A 19,856-nucleotide genomic window follows, 5' to 3' on the forward strand; every position below is an offset into this window, starting at 1 on the left:
CAGAGGGGGAGATTGTAACAGTCATCCTTAAAACAAATCAACATTAACAACATAAATAATATAAAAAACATTTAATCATGCATACATTTAAAATTAATTACTTAAATTCTTTAATTATTTTTTTGTTTATATAATTCATTAATTTTTAACAAACACATTTTGACAAACAATGTAAATTTAAAAGTGCTAACAAAAAAAAACAGATACACAAAAAAACAACACATTTTATAAAACATAACCATTGTAATGTGCTGCCGCCTTCTACAGTATAAAAGGCCACAGCAAATCAGTAGAAGTCGCATTCTGTCTAATAAAGCTTAATGGTGAACACACAACTTTTCGTTGGAGTTATCATTGTTTTTATTTTTGATAGAATTGGGTATTTTAGCTTTCGCTAATTATCGTTGCTGCATAAGTAGACAGGCTGAACAATTCTTTGGTCGCCTGGCTCTTCACCTCCGTATATACAATCTTCGTCACATAAGACTGTAGACAGGCTAAACGTCTCTGACGGTTGCCTGGCTCTGTTATCGTCGCCAGTACAAAACAGGTTTTAACACTCACGCACATCCACTGCATTCACACACATCCACTGCATTCTCACACACGCACATTCACGCATTTACGCATTTGCACCCACACACCCCGCAAGCATAACACCCACGCTTCAAAATTTATTTTTTTTAAGAACAAAACAAAACAAATAGAAATAGAAAAGTTAATTTTTTTTCAAAAACGGCTCTAACGATCTTGGTAAAAATGTTTGCGTGTAATGTTACCTACAAATAAGACACAACTTCTTAAAATAAAACAAAACAAACTTTTTAGAAACGTTAGAACGTTATAACGGTACCTGCCACAGAACCAATTTTTTTTTTTTTTAATATCTCGAAGACGACTATTCCGCTTTTTTACAAAAACGTTAAAGTATCCATAATCTTAAAATTACAGAAAATTTTCAAAAAACACTCTTTTGGATTTTTCAAAAATATGTAGGTACATATTTTAATTTTTTTTTTTTTCAAAAATCAAATTTTTGGAAACGGTTTGATTGATTAAATCGAAATTTCATTTTTATGTGTTGTCTGTGGCAATAAGACAGATTAACTTATGTCGACTTAAGGAATTTTTGAAAATTTCATTTTCAATGTTATTTTCTTAAGGTTTTTAATTTTAATTGAACTGAAATTTTTGTCTCCATTTAAGCTTGAATCTTAGCTCTATTTCTGTAATTTTGTTTTTAAATTAAAACTTATGTATATTGTATATGTAATGAGTAAGTGCAGTTAAGAGTTGACTGGTTTTCAAAAAATTTTTTTGGACTTAAGGTACTCTGTCTTATTTTCAACTTATTTTCTTAACTTTTTTTTGAAAAATGTTGGAAAATTTGTATACATAAAAATTAATTTTTTAAAAACGGCTTAAACGATTTTCGAATTCTTTTTCCAAAAATTCCTTTCCATGCAAGAAATCAAATGCCATAGGTACTTAATTTTTTGTAAAAGATCATCTAAAACGGTGTTTAATTAATTATGAAAACAGATTTTATTTTAAAAAATATCAAATACTAAATTTTCTTTAATTTTTTTGAATAAAAAGCTTTAACATTTGAGTTGCTATTATCATAACTCTAACCACTCTTGTGTGCGTATAAATTATTTTCTAAAATGGAAGGGACCTATAATTTATGAAGCAGAGATAAAGTTTTTCATGACACTGACACTCTTGGAGGCTTTGTCAGTTCTTCACAAAAGACAATACTCCTGAAAAAAAAAAATATTTTCTGGTACCTATTCTTGTATTTGGTATATATAACATTATAACTTATTTTTAAGGTGTCTTTAGCATTTGATTTTTCTAGGGGTCCAATAATGCTACGGGACCCACGGCAATTGTGGCGCTAGCCAAACTTAAATATGCAAGCTGGGCCCTATTTCATAAACATTGACATCAGGAGGCAATTCGACAAATTTGTCGCACTTGAAAAAAAAGTTTTCATTTCGTATTATATTGACAGGTGACATATGTATTTGTCAGTTAAATAATACGACAAATTTGTCTTGACAATTTTGTCACTGTCAGACTATGTCAAATTTTTCGTTTTTGTGTTTTCACAAAATTGTCGTGACAAATTTGTCGTTAAGTAAGAACGAATCGGATAAATATACAGCAAAAATACAACACAACAACACTTTTCATTTTAATTTAATTAAAGTTCGAACCAGTTTCCAAAGTAGAGGGCATGGTTCCTTTTTGTGGGATGCTGTAAGTGTCCACCAACTTTTAACAAAACTTGACAGTTGTCACGAATTTTCCGACAATTGTACATAATTGTCAAATTATTTATGGGACTAAAATTAGAACATTGTCAAGTTGTCACTTTACAAATTGTCACCTGTCGCACTTGTCAATGTTTATGAAATAGGGCTCTGATTGAACATTAGATCTGTTTGCTCCGCTCGGTTTTTTGTTTATAAGGTTTCTTCACTACATAACCTTTAGTGGGGCCTGGCATATGTCGGAGGCCCTGGGACATATCGCCCCGGCTGCACCAATAGAATGTACGCTCCTGTTCTAACTCGATAGTTTTTGTGTTATTACAAGATACAAAGGATGTCTAAGTAAGTCGGGTCTTCGTCCAATATTTATTTATTCAGCAACAAATTACAAAAATTATAATTATCAGCTTTGAGATTGCAACTGTAACCTATAACTTTGGACAAGTCTGTCGCCTTTACTAAGCTTTACTAATTTTCAAAAAAAGTAACTGGTCAAAATCGTCTTTGAATATCTTGACGTTACGCAGAAAACGGCATGGCTAGGAAGTTTTTCGAAAAATTGTTACTTTGAGTAACATGGTCGTCAAGATAAATGCTCCTTCCACGTTATTAGTTGATTTCCATCCATAACTAGGCAGAACTGTTGGGGTCTTAAAAAGATAATAAGCTTTTTACCTGCTCAAGGTCCTTAACTGTCCTAAAACTGTCTATCAACTTCATTCAGAATACTTAGATTAACTTCGGTATTTTGTTTTCAGGAAATTAAATTTATCAATTCACACAAGACCCATAATACATTGAACCTGGGTATAAAAACTATGATATCATTATTTTATTAAAAAAAAAACTGACGCAAAAAAAAATAAATTTAATCTCCCCCTGTCCCTATCATTTATTAAGAAGCCTACTTTCAGGCGTATATTATTAATTTATCTCGACTTTATTTGTCCAGCCTAAGTCAGCTTTAGACATAATTTGCCCCATTGTGCATGGACTAAGACCTCCTGGCGCTGGCTGTTTCCTTTGCCAGCTAATCCTTTCGCATCATAATTCTTAGTCATTTGCTATTGTTGTGCAACAAGGCAAGTGAATTATAATATGAGAGCCTAAAAGTGGGTGGTGGCAAAGCAATATAGAGTAGCACCCGCAGTTCTTCACTTCGCACTCGCACTCTTTATATGTATAAGAAAAGTGAACCTTTGTAATAAGCTTTCAATCATAATTTTAATCTGTGTTTTGGCATGAATGAAAATATTTTCCAGGATAAAATAGATAAATCGCACTTGGTGTTCTTCCTGACTGGAGGTGTTGGCCTGAAGACTATACCACCCAATCCAGCGCCCGGATGGCTTCCCGATAAAGCTTGGACGCAGATTTTTCGAGCCAGTGACTTGAACGGGTAAGCGTATTAGTCATGCTTCAATTGTCTACATCGTGTTTTGTTGTGGGTGGCGATGGCGGCCGGCATTGCTTGGCGGGTAGGTAGTGGATGGGACAGATTGGGACAACAAAAATACAGGAGAAAAAGAAAAAACATAAGAAAAGTTGATGGGATTTTTCTGCTTGAATAAGCTAGGACGTAGGTTTTTGCGCTTTAGGTTATTATTATTTTTTTTTTACGTTGTTCGTTATAATAAGTAAAAGACTTGGGTGCAAGAGGCTATACAGTGCGATAGGACATAGATTCAATGAAAGAATACAAGTGGAAATTTTATTATTTTCCAACGTCAGGATTACGTGTAATCGTTTGTTTTGCTTTTAAGGAAGTTGCGGGAGTGCATATAATGGAAGGTCAGAAAGAGGACGCAGGAAAAAGGGGCTGAAAGCTTATAATAATATTGCCTTTAACAGAATGAACCATAAATAACTTTTATTTTGTTTTCTTTTATTTTTGTTAAAAGAAAATTATTTTAATCCTTTGTAAAAGGAGGAAGCGCGCGATTTTATTAATGGTATAAGTCTTGGACAAAGTTTTTATATACTCGCTGTTATAGGTTTATATTATATTTACTTTAGAAATAATGTTGCTCTTAATTTTTTTAATATAAAAAAAAAATCAGAGGAATAAGTCCCGGAATGAAGAAATTAATGGGAAAAAAGGAAGTATGTTGTAAGGACTTAAATTTAAAAACTTACTCGTATCTCCCAACCCTAGTCTGGAAAAAAAACACGTGCTCTTTTCGCTTAATATGTTTAAGTCCAAAAAGTTCAAATTCTGATAAGTAATTAAGTCAAAGAACTTTTTACCGAAAAATTTGATATAATTGGGCTGTTGCATACTTGGATCCTAGAATTTCGAACCCTCTTGTTTTTGATTTTCTTAATGTTAATGAAAATTTGTAAATCTAAATGAATATTTGAAAAACCTATATATAATTTTCGAGTACCTACATAGAGTAACGTTATAAACAGTGTCAATATTTCACATCTTGTCCAAATAATTTGAAGGGACGACGATGAACGGGGAGGGAGGGGTCTATTAGATCTAGAGTAAAACAGATCGAATTAAAAAATTATTTCAAAAATGGTAAAATTTACATTTTAGTAGGGTAAACTGAGGTAAAATAGCTGTTTCCCTAACAAAAAGTGATAGAAAAAAGATTGACACTGGAATCGAAAGATATTGTTAGTATAGGGGAACTGGGGGCAAGACCGTTTTTGTACTATATTGCATGAAAAAAATTGGCAACACTTGCAATACAAAATAGATGCCTTTGGTATGGTCGATCATGTCTGTAAGTTTTAGCCATTTCGGTTGAGGCGCCGAAGAGTTACGGTAAATTTTGTGATTTTTCATCATATTGTTATCGTTCGTGTGAAAAGTCAACTGTAGTTATAACACTGAAAAAATTTTAAATTTTTAACTTTTCCTATTTTTATAATAGAAAGTGAATATTCAAAAGTATTTGCCGCGAAAAAAGGAGTCAAAAAGATAAATAAAAAAAATATCGAGACCATCAGCTATGATATGACTGTGGCAAGACCGCCCATGGGCGATATTTTAAGATAACTTAAAAAAAGTGAGAAAAGAAGGTCACCGGTAAATCTTCCAAAAAGCTAAGCGACAGGCGCCAAATAATACTGTAAGTGATCATTCTGAGGAAGAGGACTTTGCAGGCTGTATTTGTACCTTCTACTTGCAACTGTTTTGTAGATCCAATCCAAAATATTGTTGAATTAAGTGAAAATGTGTACCAAATGGTATCAAAAAGCTTGTGCTGTAATGAAAACTAATGAAAATATAGCATAAGTGTGTTATTATTGCAAAAAAAAACTGCTTTTAAAACAAAAGAAACTGTTTGATTGGGAAGTCTTTCTCCCATGGGGGCAAGACCGTTTTTTGTTAGATGTTTTTTAAAAACTTATTATAATTTGTTCAATATTTTTATTTTTTTTTATAATAATGAGAGTTCCTTCAATAAACAATAAACTTAATGAATAAAGACTTTATTTTATTTTAAAGTTGTTTTCTATTGGCTTTTAAGACAGTCAAACACTAAAGGTGCAGTCTTGCCCCCACTTCCCCTATAAAAGTCACACATACAAAAAAAAATTTAAAAATATGTTACTCGAAATATCGACGTTTAAAAGCCAAAACCGTGAAATTCGATATTTGAGAAATAATTCACCAAACATCAGCACGAAAGGTATTTGAAATAATGTTTATGTTACTAGAGAGCAAAATTAAAATATCTTCCAAATTTTTGATTTAGCCTAGTTTTTGGCTGCTGTGTATTTTAGAAGAGTTAAAGATTTTTACATTGCAATAGCTACACTGTTTAACGATAAAAAACAAAATTTGTAAATATTTTTCTGGTGACCTAGTACGTTTTGGAAGGCATATTGAATGTATTAAATCATGCATACTTTGTTTTTCAAAATACTTCCAAAATCTGGATTTAGGGACAAAAAACAGACAAATACAACAGCTTCGGCAATTTTCAACCGATGTCAATTTTTGAACCAGTTCTTAAAAGAAGATATTTCAAACTTTTCAACGACATATAAAAAAAACCCTAGACTTCATAATCTCAAGAATTTTTAAAATAGTGTTTTTTTTTCGACGTTTTCTCGATTTTTAGCATAATTTTGAACTACAAAATGTCAATTTCGATAATTTTTTGAAACTATATTAAGTTTTAATCAAATGACTAATTTTTTATGAAAATCGGTTGAAAATTGACGAAGCTAGTGTATTTGCAATGTTTAAAGGGTTTTCTGGGATTCAGAATTTCGGGATTGTGTCCGTCTCCCAATATTGGCTAGGAGTAATATTAGTCTTGTATCAACAAGTTGCCGAAGAGATGCTATAGAACAAACACCGAAAAATTCTTCGAGGTTGCTTAGGTAATTTTCTAACTACTCTATTTGGCTATCAACCTTATTTTTGAAGCAAAAGCTTGATCTTCCTTGTCATGTTAATCAAAGGAATTGGATTTGACGATCTTCTTGACTAATGGCAATGTACAAAATGTGAATTTTGTGTTTATGAGTTCAATCTGATACACACGACTTGGTTTGACCATGATTCTCCCAGTATTTTCTTAAACTTCTGGGCTATCGCTCTCATTCCCAATTAAACGAATGAATCTGTAGAAAATAGTGCCTTGAGATAAAGTATTCCAGAGGTCTTCGTAGGCTCGATCCAAGAGTTCACATAATTTGTCTTTTATGCTCAGTCCTCAGCCATCTCGTAAGAACGTATTAAACTTTTAAAATTTTCGCAATACTCGGATTTTTTCATTGGTAGATGGGATATGGAAAAAAAAAATTACCGAATTATCGATTTTTTTAACCACTCTTGTCCTTAAAAACTTACATGACTTCTACATTTCGTCGCCCTCTAGAATTGAATTGCCATATAGGTATACCTACAACATACATAGGTTTTCAGCAGTGTATACGGCAACCCAATTCTAGGCGACGAAGTGTCAGCATCAGGATTAACTTAATTTGATGAGTTCATAGGAATTTTTAGGCAACATAATCAGAAGTGGGATATATATACTCATAACAGCGATTACACAAGAAACACAAACAAAAAATCCATTCAATCTCTTAACTTCTCACGAATATATGTTTTTCTAAATAAAAAGCTTTTTTTTTTATCAAACCACAGGCTTATCTTTTATTTTTTTTTTATTCTCTAACCAAAAGCCTCAATCAGCTTCATCAAGAATTCACCAATAACATTGATGAATGGAAGAGTTTTTACGATTTATCATCCCCGGAACTGGCTACATTCCCCGCACCTTATCACAACGCTGGAGAATTGATAAGTTTAATTCTATTGAAGTGCATAAGACCCGATAAAATCGTGCCCGCCATTCGGGTGAGTTATGAATCCAACTTTGTACGAAATTCACGCCAAAAACCAATAAGTTATAATGTATAACAACAACCACACAAAGCTTTTTCACATCCTCACTCAAATACACACACACACTTCCTCTAGTGGGAATTATATATTTTGTTTTTTTTTTGTTTTTATTTTAATGAAAAACTTGCTATCCTTCAGAAACAAAACAAACTTATGAAAAAAAATAATATAAAATATCCTCAAACAGGATTTCATAACACGAAATATGGATCAGTCATTTGTCGAGCCACCACCCTTTGACCTGCATTCATCATTTGCTGACAGTTCACCCACAATACCGTTGGTATTTTTATTGTCTCCCGGATCCGACCCAATGGCCAGCTTGTTTATGTATGCAAAGCAACGGAACATGTATGACAAGTAAGTTAATTGTGTGTCATAAATGTCCCAATATAACCTGACCACATGGCCATGGCCAGTCCACCCCTACTCACTCACAACTTTTATCCAATAAAACTAAATTTTATATTTTTTCCTTTTTTGTGGTAAATTTTCCACTTGACCGTCATCATCATCGTCATCATCATCACAGGACAAAAACTATTTCTCTAGGTCAAGGCCAGGGACCTAGAGCTGAGAAAATGATAATAGAAGCCAACCGTTTTGGTCATTGGGTTGTTTTACAAAACTGTCACGTTGCTGTTAGTTGGATGGGTGAACTTGAAAGGATATGCAACGATGGAGTCCTTGCTGAGTCAGCTCATCCAGACTATCGCTTGTGGTGCACCTCGTATCCGAGTCAAGTGTTTCCAGTGTCGGTGTTGCAGAACTCAGTTAAGATGACAAATGAACCACCCAAGGGATTGAAAATGAATATGATGAGATCATTCAATTCGGATCCCCTGGTAAGGGACAAATTCTTTTCGAAAGCTTTTATTGGCAAACCAAATGCGCGCAAGTGTTGGCTGCGGGGTGTATTTGCATTGGTATTCTTTCATGCAATTGTTCAGGAACGAAGGGAATTCGGACCATTGGGATGGAATATACCATATGAATTTAATGAATCCGATTTAAAGTGAGTACCTAATTTATGTATTGAGTTTCTTTTTATTTTGATTTGTGTTACTAGTCTATTGAATAGACCCTTTTGGATGGAACAAATTCGTTCAAGAGTTTTTATTGCTGATTATGATTCCTTGCCATACAAGAATACTCCAGCCAAAAGTGCTACTAAATCCGTTGGTGCATTTCTGAGAAAACGGCAACACTGGTCGGTTTTCAGTTTTTTTGATTTAACTCGAAAACCAAGCCTGACTTTGAAATGGTTCAAAGACACTTTTCATAGCAAATTAAATTTTCTGTCAAGTAAAGATGGTTAATAAATTTTAAAAATTATTTTTGACTAAAATTCTAACCTAAAATCAAAGAAAAAAAAGTTAAAAAATTGACAATTTTATTTTTTTCTTACTAAATCAAGGGGCATTTTGTGTATGTAGCCGGGACGTCCAAACTTTGTACTAATGAAATAAAGTAGAGGTAAAATCCTTTGATAATATGCAATTTTAATTTTTTTTTGTCAAGAAACAACTTAAATGTACCTATTCAAAAATTAGCACTTTTTCTAAATTTCTGACTTTTTTAGTTAAAAGCAAGTTTTTAAAACTCGATAAAATCGTATTAATTGGTAACTTTTTGACTTTTAAAGTAAACATACTTCGAAGGATTGATTTAATATAAACTAAATATGGCAAACAAAAAAATTTAATTGCATCCTTATGGCCTTTTGTGCAATTTTGTGTATGTGCATTTTTATAAATACGGGTTGAATGGATGGACGGAGAGCCATTAGCTTTGGTCTATTGCATAGAAGAACATTTAATACCAACTCTTTTACTGTTTTCAATGGCCTGAAAAACAATTCTTGAAAAATCTGCGACCAACGAAAAGTTTCTCTTGAAAAACGAAAACAATACTCTAATGAGTTTGAAACAAAATAGCTCAGGCAAATTAGTAAATCCAATTGCACTTTTCGCGGGATAAATTTTTTTCATGGAACGTGTTTAGGTGAATGTCCTTATAGTAAAAGTGAATTTTTTGGGATGATAAGATATCGGGAACAGCCGCCATCTTGGAAAAGAGGTCGGTGTCGTTTTTATTTTATAACTCCATTTTTACTCATTTAAACCAAAAATGTCCAAGGATAGACTTATTATAAATTAAATTATCTAAAAAATGATATACAAATGAATTCCGTGAACTGGTTAAATTCAATTTTATAGTCGGTCAAAGTCCAGGTTCTTCTCGCAAGGTTAAGACAATATGACATTTTTCCAAATATCTGAAGAACTTTTTATTTGTTTGGGATTTTCTTAAAGAATGAATTATAGCACTTTTAAGTATCGATGAAATGAACCCTTTATTGTTTTTGTAACCATCACATTGCAGAAGCAACCAAACGTCGAAGTCATGATATACGATTTTTTAACTGAACATTTCAATAGTTCAAATAAACAATCAAAAATTAAACACAATAGTCTCGAAAACATAACGGCTTACACGCCTCATATCTTGAGTTATACTTATCGTAATGCTGAGATTGAGGTGTTCATGTTTAGGAAAAATGACAGGGCATCAGTTCTTATATTTAGAATTATAAATAATGTCACTTTAGCTTATTCACATTAATTGGAAAATTCACTTCATTTAAAACCTCGAAAACCATATAAAGGTTTCAATATTTAGACGAATATAGTTAACAAACTGTTTACTTATATTTTGGTTATGCCTCCATTTCAAAAATTTGCTCGATCTAATAGAAGAAAACTTGTTATTTTCTCACTTTTGACTAGTAGAATGTGAGCTTCGACGTTAGGTGGCTCATACATTATGTTGGTTACAGTTACGAGAAAGGGCTCATTTTATAGATATTTAAAAGTGCTATAATTCATTCTTTAAGAAAATCCCAAACAAATAAAAAGTTCTTCGGATATTTGAAAAAATGTCATATTGTCTTAACCTTGCGAGAAGAACCTGGACTTTGACCGACTATAAAATTGAATTTAACTAGTTCACGGAATTCATTTGTATATCATTTTTTAGATAATTTAATTTATAATAAGTCTATCCTTGGACATTTTTGGTTTAAATGAGTAAAAATGGAGTTATAAAATAAAAACGGCACCGACCTCTTTTCCAAGATGGCGGCTGTTTCCGAAATCTTATCATACCAAAAAATTCACTTTTACTATTAGGACATTCACCTAAACACGTTCCATGAAAAAAATTTATCCCGCGAAAAGTGCAATTGGGTTTACTAATTTGCCTGAGCTATTTTGTTTCAAACTCATTAGAGTATTGTTTTCGTTTTTCAAGAGAAACTTTTCGTTGGTCGCAGATTTTTCAAGAATTGTTTTTCAGGCCATTGAAAACAGTAAAAGAGTTGGTATTAAATGTTCTTCTATGCAATAGACCAAAGCTAATGGCTCTCCGTCCATCCATTCAACCCGTATTTATAAAAATGCACATACACAAAATTGCACAAAAGGCCATAAGGATGCAATTAAATTTTTTTGTTTGCCATATTTAGTTTATATTAAATCAATCCTTCGAAGTATGTTTACTTTAAAAGTCTTAAAGTTACCAATTAATACGTTTTATCGAGTTTTAAAAACTTGCTTTTAATTAAAAAAGTCAAAAATTTAGAAAAAGTGCTAATTTTTGAATAGGTACATTCAAGTTGTTTCTTGACAAAAAAAAATTAAAATTGCATATTATCAAAGGATTTTACCTCTACTTTATTTCATTAGTACAAAGTTTGGACGTCCCGGCTACATACACAAAATGCCCCTTGATTTAGTAAGAAAAAATAAAATTGTCAATTTTTTAACTTTTTTTTCTTTGATTTTAGGTTAGAATTTTAGTCAAAAATAATTTTTAAAATTTATTAACCATCTTAACTTGACAGAAAATTTAATTTGCTATGAAAAGTGTCTTTGAACCATTTCAAAGTCAGGCTTGGTTTTCGAGTTAAATCAAAAAAACTGAAAACCGACCAGTGTTGCCGTTTTCTCAGAAATGCACCAACGGATTTAGTAGCACTTTTGGCTGGAGTATTCTTGTATGCCAAGGAATCATAATCGCCAATAAAAAGTCTTGAACGAATTTGTTCTATTTTTGCTCTGGAGCTCGGGTCTATTAAATAGACTATACCTATTTGTTAAAAAATTAAAAGAGTCATATTTAATATAATCAAAAAATGTAAAATACACAAATTTATGGAGGTAATTGGGAAATGTTTGGTAAATTTAAAAGTCAGTTTTTGCAACCCCCTATGGAAATTTAAAAACATAAGAAGGAAGGACTAGGAAATAACAAGTTTGAAAATTTAAAAAATCTCAACTTAGCTTTCACTAGCTATTATTTTTCCGCGTCGGTATTCGAAATAATATACATACTTACATATCTACATAATGAATTATTATTTACTTTTACGGAATTTTGTAATAAAATTCTTAAAAAATTAATAAAAAAAAAATTTAAACAATATTTCAAAAAGCTGCAAAATGGTAATATCAGGAAATTGGCCGCACAACTCCGAATTTGATAATCTTTTCTTTCTAAAGTCGATTATTTTAAATAATTTTACCTCTTTGGGTTAAAAATTTCTGCTGTTGCTATTTTTTTTTTAATATAAATTAATTATTTTGTGAACAAAAACACTTTTTTTCAAAAACTTTTCTTTAATTTTATAAGTTAAATAATAAATTAAAGATGAACTTAATTTTTTTAAGGAAAACAATGTGAATTACTGAGTTTTGGTTGGCAACCGTCATCAATAAATCTTCAAATATTAATTTATATTTTATTACGAAAAATTTTGAAAAAAAAAACACGTACCTACATTTTTTTTTAAATAATCTAGACAATCCTTTGATAACTTTCGTGTTTTAACCAAAACCAACAATACGCTGATGGAGAATTTCATAAAAGTAGTTTTGTTTACGTTAACCGTCCGTTCTTGAATGGATTTACTTGATGTTTTGTACAGATGGTTTTGAATTGAATTTTCCAAGACTTACTTAGATATATGTATACAAACATAGATAGATAAATTCTTGATTATACAACATTTAGCTTCACAATAATTTATAAACTTATGTATAATGAGATGACTTTTCTACTGTCTGCCTGATTTTTTAATTACTGTAAAAGTTTATAATTTCTTAAAAAGTTATACCTCCCGTATAAAATTATTGAAGTGTTGCAATTATCTTGAAAGCAGCTATAATGGCCTTGATTAAATTTGGTGTTGCCGTTTTTTGCGAAAATTGGCATATCAATTTTAGATTAATTTTTTTTTATAATTTTCAAAAAAAATATGGAACAAGTAAAAAGGTGTTTACCCATGTTTTGTTAAGTTTTTTTCGAAAAATTTAGCCTAAGCTTTTATTTTGTATGATAAGTTAACATAACTTGATCTAGAAAAGTAAGTCAGATACTTAAATTAATCTAATAGAGTTAAAAAATCTATTTGGGATTCATGGTGCGCTTTTCTCCCTCTTTTAATAACTGATTAACTGTAAGAAATGTACTTTTCGGGTTAATGTACTATTCCAAAAATATTACGCATACGCCACAGTGACCAAATTATCTAGTTAAATATCTATTAAGTATCTAGTTGAAAATTCTAATGTGCTTCGCAAAAAATATAAGTAAACATAATAAATATAAATTTATAACTTTTAGAAGAGCAAGTGAAACCCATTCGCGCATTTTGTTTTAGACTCTTTTGAAGCACTCATTTAAAATCAAAAATAAAAACGACAAGGATGCATGTTAGAGTGTCTTTTATTTTAAAAATTAACCTGACTCAACTAAATTTTCAATATTTCCATAAATCGATAAATTACAGGTAATTTTGAAGTGTTTTACTTAAAAAAATATTTATTAATCAACGATGTTTATTGTTTTTTTTTTTTTTGTTAAATATTGTTTATAAATAAAAAATATATTTTTTTTTAATTAAGTAGCGTTCTGATATGACCTTCAAGCGTGAAGAATGATTTTTTTTTTAATTATTTCGAAATATATAGCCCGTTTGTGCGTTGATATTCGGCACTGTCCAAAATAAGGGACATACTAAACAAATAACAAAAAATAAATGCAAGGTTTTGACATTTTTACAAATTTGGTACCTAAAAAAAAACTAGAAACCAAAGATTTATATTATAACTATTGCACATTTTACTTTTTTATATCACTAAAAAATGTTAAAAAAAAAAAGAAAACAATATAAAAATACGATTAATTTTAAAAGTGTTCAAAAATTTAAAAGAAATTTTTAGACTGCCCAAAAAGGGTAAACAAAATGTATGTTCAAAAATTCAACAATAAGAGATCAAGTTGGCCGTTGAAAAATATTAATCAACACTTAAAAATAAAAAAAAATAGATTGTTAATAAAAAATTAAATTATTATCAAAAATGTGATTTTTGAAAATTTTGTAAAGCAAGTCAGAAACGAAGACTCTTTAATGACATGTTTTATAAATAACAGTTAAAAATATTGTTTTACTTTAAAAGTATTACGTTATTACACACATTTTTTTTTGTATCAAAACCGTTAGAGCCGTTTTTAAGAAAAGTAAGTTTTTTTTTTCATTTTGGTTATAATGCAGCTACCCTTAATTTTTGTCCTGAAAATAAAATTTCAATTTTGCTTTTAGGGATTCTCACAGAACTCGAAACTTTTAAGTTTTAAAAAAGACCTAATTTTTGGCCTCAAGTAAATCGATAAAAACTAAAAATTAAGTTTAATTGCCATAATTAAATATCAAAGCTTCTGCCTCCTTTTGCACTAGCAAAATAATTTGATATTTTTATGAATGCTCTTGTGTACCTACTTTATCAGTTGAAAAATGAAACAAGTTTTAGAATGTGAGATATATTATCAACTATTTATGATCTACAGATAACAAACCCCAAATGTGTATTTTCTTTTCTTAAATTATGTCATGCTAGAGTTTCACAAATAAAGTCTTCTCCTCACAGTTTTTTCTCTAATCATAGAAAGCACAATCATCACATTATGAAGCTACAAGCTACCCATTTAGCATTTCCAAAAATCTGCTTACCATTTATATTTGTTTCACAACCATTAAAGGCGTGTTTCCACAAAATCCAATCTTTCGCATACATAAATAAAATACACACATTAGGATAACCCCAAAACCATGTTATACTTGTATATAAATCAATCTGCCTTCATTCTGTCACATTATTTATCCCATTTACTATTTTCTATGAATCAAAACAAAAGAAAACAAAAAAAACAACATGGTAAAGTATCACCTCACTGAATTTTATTTATTTTTGTTCTATTATTTTCAGAATATCCTTACTGCAGCTAAAAATGTTTTTAAAACAATCCGACAGCATACCATTCCAAGGACACATCTATTTAACCGGAGAATGCAACTATGGTGGTCGTGTCACCGACGACAAAGATCGTCGTCTAATCCTTTCCCTATTGAATACAATCTACAATCCTGATGCCATCGAAATCGACAAGTAAATCCGCCAATTTGTACTCAAATGATGAAAATATCCTTTAGAAACCACAAAATCTAAAATAGTTTCTTTATTTTTTACATTTTTATTTATTTTCTATTTTTTTTTTAACAGTTATCCCCTATCACAATCCGGTGACTACTGCATACCAGAGAATCCTGCTCGTATCTTCAGTGTCGACTATATCTCAAGCTTTCCACTTAGCCCACATCCGGAAGTTTTCGGTTTACACGAAAACGCTGATATAAATCGTAATAATAAGGAAACGAATAGTGTAAGCAAATTTTCACAGCGCGCTTTCGAAGAGATTGTCCTTTTTTTGTTCTTTATTTTTTTCGAATTCTTTTGGTTTGTTTTTAAGAATTTTTTGGGTGGATTTCAATAGAAATTTTGATTGCGTGTTTTCAACGAAATACGAAAAATACATACATGCTTTCTAAAGAATAAGTTCTCAAAGTTTTGGAATGAAATATGTTTTCTACTTGTTACGAATTTTTCGAAAGTCCGTTTTCCTAAAGAAAAACTTAAAAGGATAAAATTTTATTTTCTCACATTCTGCTCAATTTCTTCCAAAGCAGTCTTCAGAAATGTACTTCAAACAAGTGGCTGTTTTATTTTTTAACAGAATACAACAAATTAATGATTGTAGATGTTAAGAAAGTAAGTATAAGACTTCAAAAAATTTATTATAGGTAGGGGGAAGTGGTCACCCTTCGTACACGGTCACCCTTCGTACAGTGAGCTTAAAACAAAAACTAAACGGTATTCAAACACGTGCTTACTAGTGTGCATAGACATAGTAGGCGCCGAGCTGCTAGATAAATTTTGAATCCTAAGTGCAACGGATTCGGTCGCCACAAGACTTTTAGTGTTTTTTAGTGCTCTGAGTAATTTTTTTATGTACATTTGATGTCATGTTGTGTTTAAGTTTAGTATGTTTTTGGCTAAACAGTAATGAAGAATTGTTGTTTAAAGTGTTAAATTTGTGTTTTAATTATAAATATTGCAAAATCTCAGTACATTTTTTCAAAAATCGATTTTTCTGCATTATGTACAGCTTGGGGAGCATTCGTACAGTCAAACATGGGGCACATTCGTATGCATACGTATGCCCGCCAGTAAATTTTCTTGATGAGATAACAATCAAAACACGGAGTTACAGTTTTATTGAAATGAAATTTAAACCTCTATAATAAGTTTTTCGCATTCTATAGTAAATTAAGGTTGGTATTTTTATATATGTAAATAATAATTTGTTTCAGAATCATCGAATCGCGAAAAATTAAGTTTTTTATTTGTTTTTGTTTTTTTCTGATTCAAGTTCAATTAATTAATAAATTAATAAGTAATTAAATGTTTTAAAACTCATATTTGGCATTTGACAAATCAAAAGTTAGTCAAATTAACGTTTTAAATATCCTGTACGAATGTACCCCATGTGCTGTACGAAGGTACCCCACGGGTGGGGAGGATTCGTACAAAAATCTAGTCCCAGTAAAATGGCTATAACTATTTAAGCCTTTGACTTGGAAGTGTCAAATTTTTTTGTAAAGTGTAATAATATACATATTACAAATAAAGTCCATTTTCCTGAAGCTGGAGTGAGTAAATAAATAACTAAAAATAAATAAGTAAAAACTGTACGAAGGGTGACCACTTCCCCCTATAGCCGATTTGAAAAATGAGTTTAAATAAATGTCTCGAAAACAAGGGTTTCTGAGTTTCTTTCTAATAGAAAATAGAAAAAAGCGTGTTTTTGGGTGGGGTAAGTTTTTCCTCTTAGTTTACGGTGCAAAGTCTCCTTTTTCCCGAAGCAATCGAAGCTCTAAGAACTTTCTATTTCTACCAGTTGATGACTAAGCATTTTTATACTCAAGTATTCGGGAAATTTTCGGGCAATTGCAGTCTGAAAAAATTTTCGGGCAATTGCCCGATATATACAGGGTGTCCCAAAAGTAATGGATCAAAAGAAATATGCTGATAGGTCTACTTAAGGGCTCTCAGAATTTGGTAACTTGTTCATCCCAAATCCTTACGGTTTTCGATTTAATGCAATTCTTGTGAAATTTCGAAAAATCCCTACTTTGCAACAGTATAATGCTTCCTGCGCCCATTATTGATTTTTGTTTTTTAAAATTCTTTTACAAAAACATTGGCAAATAATTAGGAACAATTAATTATTCAAAATGTTTTTTTATCCCATACGCCATTTCGCTGCAAATTAACTAACAGTTTCAAGTTTTATAAAAAATCAATTTCTAACTTTTATTTGAGATCAACACCGCAAAAAAATTTGTACGGTGTGAGAATGGTTTAGTATTTTAAAAAGTTGCCCTGTTATTCTAGTTTTCAAAAATGTATAAAAGTTCGCAAAGTTGCAGTTAGATCGCATAATATTACAATTTGAATTCAACAAAACAGGGTTTTTGAGAGCAAAAATACAAACAAAAATAGAGGCTTTTGTTCAAAGAAAAATAAACAAATAACAGTTCGAGAAAATGTGTTTATTTTTTGTTGTTTTTTGTTCTGAAAAACCCTGTTTTGTTGAATTCAAATTGTAATATTATGCGATCTAACTGCAACTTTGCGAACTTTTATACATTTTTGAAAACTAGAATAACAGGGCAACTTTTTAAAATACTAAACCATTCTCACACCGTACAAATTTTTTTGCGGTGTTGATCTCAAATAAAAGTTAGAAATTGATTTTTTATAAAACTTGAAACTGTTAGTTAATTTGCAGCGAAATGGCGTATGGGATAAAAAAACATTTTGAATAATTAATTGTTCCTAATTATTTGCCAATGTTTTTGTAAAAGAATTTTAAAAAACAAAAATCAATAATGGGCGCAGGAAGCATAATACTGTTGCAAAGTAGGGATTTTTCGAAATTTCACAAGAATTGCATTAAATCGAAAACCGTAAGGATTTGGGATGAACAAGTTACCAAATTCTGAGAGCCCTTAAGTAGCCCTATCAGCATATATCTTTTGATCCATTACTTTTGGGACACCCTGTATACATATATTATATTAGACTGGGCCAAAAAAATAAAATATTTTTTTTTTTGAAAGTTACTTCGAAAATCTTGTTCAGGATGATGAAAAAAAAAAATTGGTGAAAATTTGAGCCGTTAAAAAAAATTTTGAGAGGTCTATCATCGGTGTTTTTTATTTTTATACATGATATGATGTTTTACAACAGAACTGCTAGACGATCAAAGTAAAAAAAATTTCTGTTCATTTTTTCTTATATAAAATTAAATTTCCCACAAAAAAGATCATTGAAAATTTTCGTCAGACGAGCCGTATTCGAGTAATTAAGCTTTTTAAATCGAAGTGTTTTTTCAATTTGACTGTTTCACTTTGGAATTTTGTGATGAGCAAATAAGTGAATAGAAAAATAAAACCACGACAGATTCTTATGGGAAATTTAATTCTCTACAAAAAAGGTCTTGTAGTAATTTTCCCTAAATGGAGTTCTGAAGCAGTTATTCACGATTTAAATCGAGAAAAAAATTAAAAAATCAATTTTTAAATCATCCCAAATCCCAAAAAGGAGGAGGTTCTCAATTCGACAATATTTTTATATACATTTATATGTATTTTACTTCAAAACTTTCGACTGGGTGAACCGATTTTGATATTTGTATTTGACTGGCATCCATGAAAAAACCCATAATATGTATGTATATAGTTAAAATCGAAGACATCAGAAGAAGAAGAGGTTAAGTGACATTTTTGATTTTTTTCATTTTTTTCCAGCAGATAAAAGTGTCAAATCGTCCCGTTTCTGCCTGAACCACGTATCTACACAGCAAATTTTGTTCAATTCTTAAAATTAATAATATCTATACATTTTTCTCAAAATTGAAAATATGAATTGAACAGAGGGAAATCATGAAGTAAGCTTTAGATCTTTTTTCTAAATCTCTCTCATTTCCCTACAAAAAGTTGTAAACCAAAAACTTTTTAGAATTGTTGGTTTTATTTTTTTTAAAGAAGATTTCAGGTTGTATGAGAAACTAAGCGGTATTCAATAAAAAATTCACCGAATTAAAGCATAGACTTTAAACTTTTTTTGAAGTGCAATGAAAAGAAGTATCTAGAATTAAGCCTCTACAAAGTAGTAATTTAAGTGCATGAGTCCTACTTTAAAAGTATGTAAGTTAGGTTAGGTAGAAATGGCTGTCAGGAAAACGACTGACACACTTAGACCACTTATTGGTCCGTTATGATACCATGAATTTGCAAGGAAATTCCTAACTAAACCAGTTGGAGCTTTTAATGAAACGGTTAAGGTTGAAGATGTCAGTATTAATTAGTTCACTCGTATCACTATTTTTTAGCCACTATTTTATTTATTCAACACGTTAAATACTAACGCAGCAATCTCTTATTCTATAACATTAATCTTGTAAGAAATATTTTTCAAGTATTTTTTACGTCTACTGGAAAGGGCAGGACATGAGCAGAGAAGATGTTGGATTGTTTCTTCTTCTTCCTCATCAAGGCAACTTCTACAGAAGTCGTAAGAGACTACGCCAAATCTTATGGCGTGTCTACCTATGAGACCGGGTCCTGTTAATACACGTATTACAGAGCTGATATGCAATCTGCTTAGAGATAGTAAATTTTTTGAACGTTTTGGATCTAGCCTAGGCCAGATCTGCTTGGTCGTTTGGCATGT

The 19,856-nt window shown here is 30.8% G+C and overlaps 1 protein-coding gene across 2 annotated transcripts in view; it reads left to right on the forward strand.

The window, feature by feature from the left end:
• Positions 1 to 19,856, forward strand: part of LOC129908407 (dynein axonemal heavy chain 3) — a 181,181-nt gene that overhangs the window by 155,883 nt on the left and 5,442 nt on the right. For both annotated transcript variants that reach the window (XM_055984866.1, XM_055984867.1), the window contains exons 57-62: positions 3,542 to 3,678; positions 7,437 to 7,611; positions 7,847 to 8,019; positions 8,192 to 8,674; positions 14,988 to 15,167; positions 15,282 to 15,441. In XM_055984866.1, the coding sequence (XP_055840841.1) occupies positions 3,542 to 3,678; positions 7,437 to 7,611; positions 7,847 to 8,019; positions 8,192 to 8,674; positions 14,988 to 15,167; positions 15,282 to 15,441 (1,308 nt within the window). The remainder of the gene's footprint in view (positions 1 to 3,541; positions 3,679 to 7,436; positions 7,612 to 7,846; positions 8,020 to 8,191; positions 8,675 to 14,987; positions 15,168 to 15,281; positions 15,442 to 19,856) is intronic.

Source organism: Episyrphus balteatus, chromosome 2, assembly GCF_945859705.1.
Source record: "Episyrphus balteatus chromosome 2, idEpiBalt1.1, whole genome shotgun sequence".
Lineage (NCBI taxonomy): Eukaryota > Metazoa > Arthropoda > Insecta > Diptera > Syrphidae > Episyrphus > Episyrphus balteatus.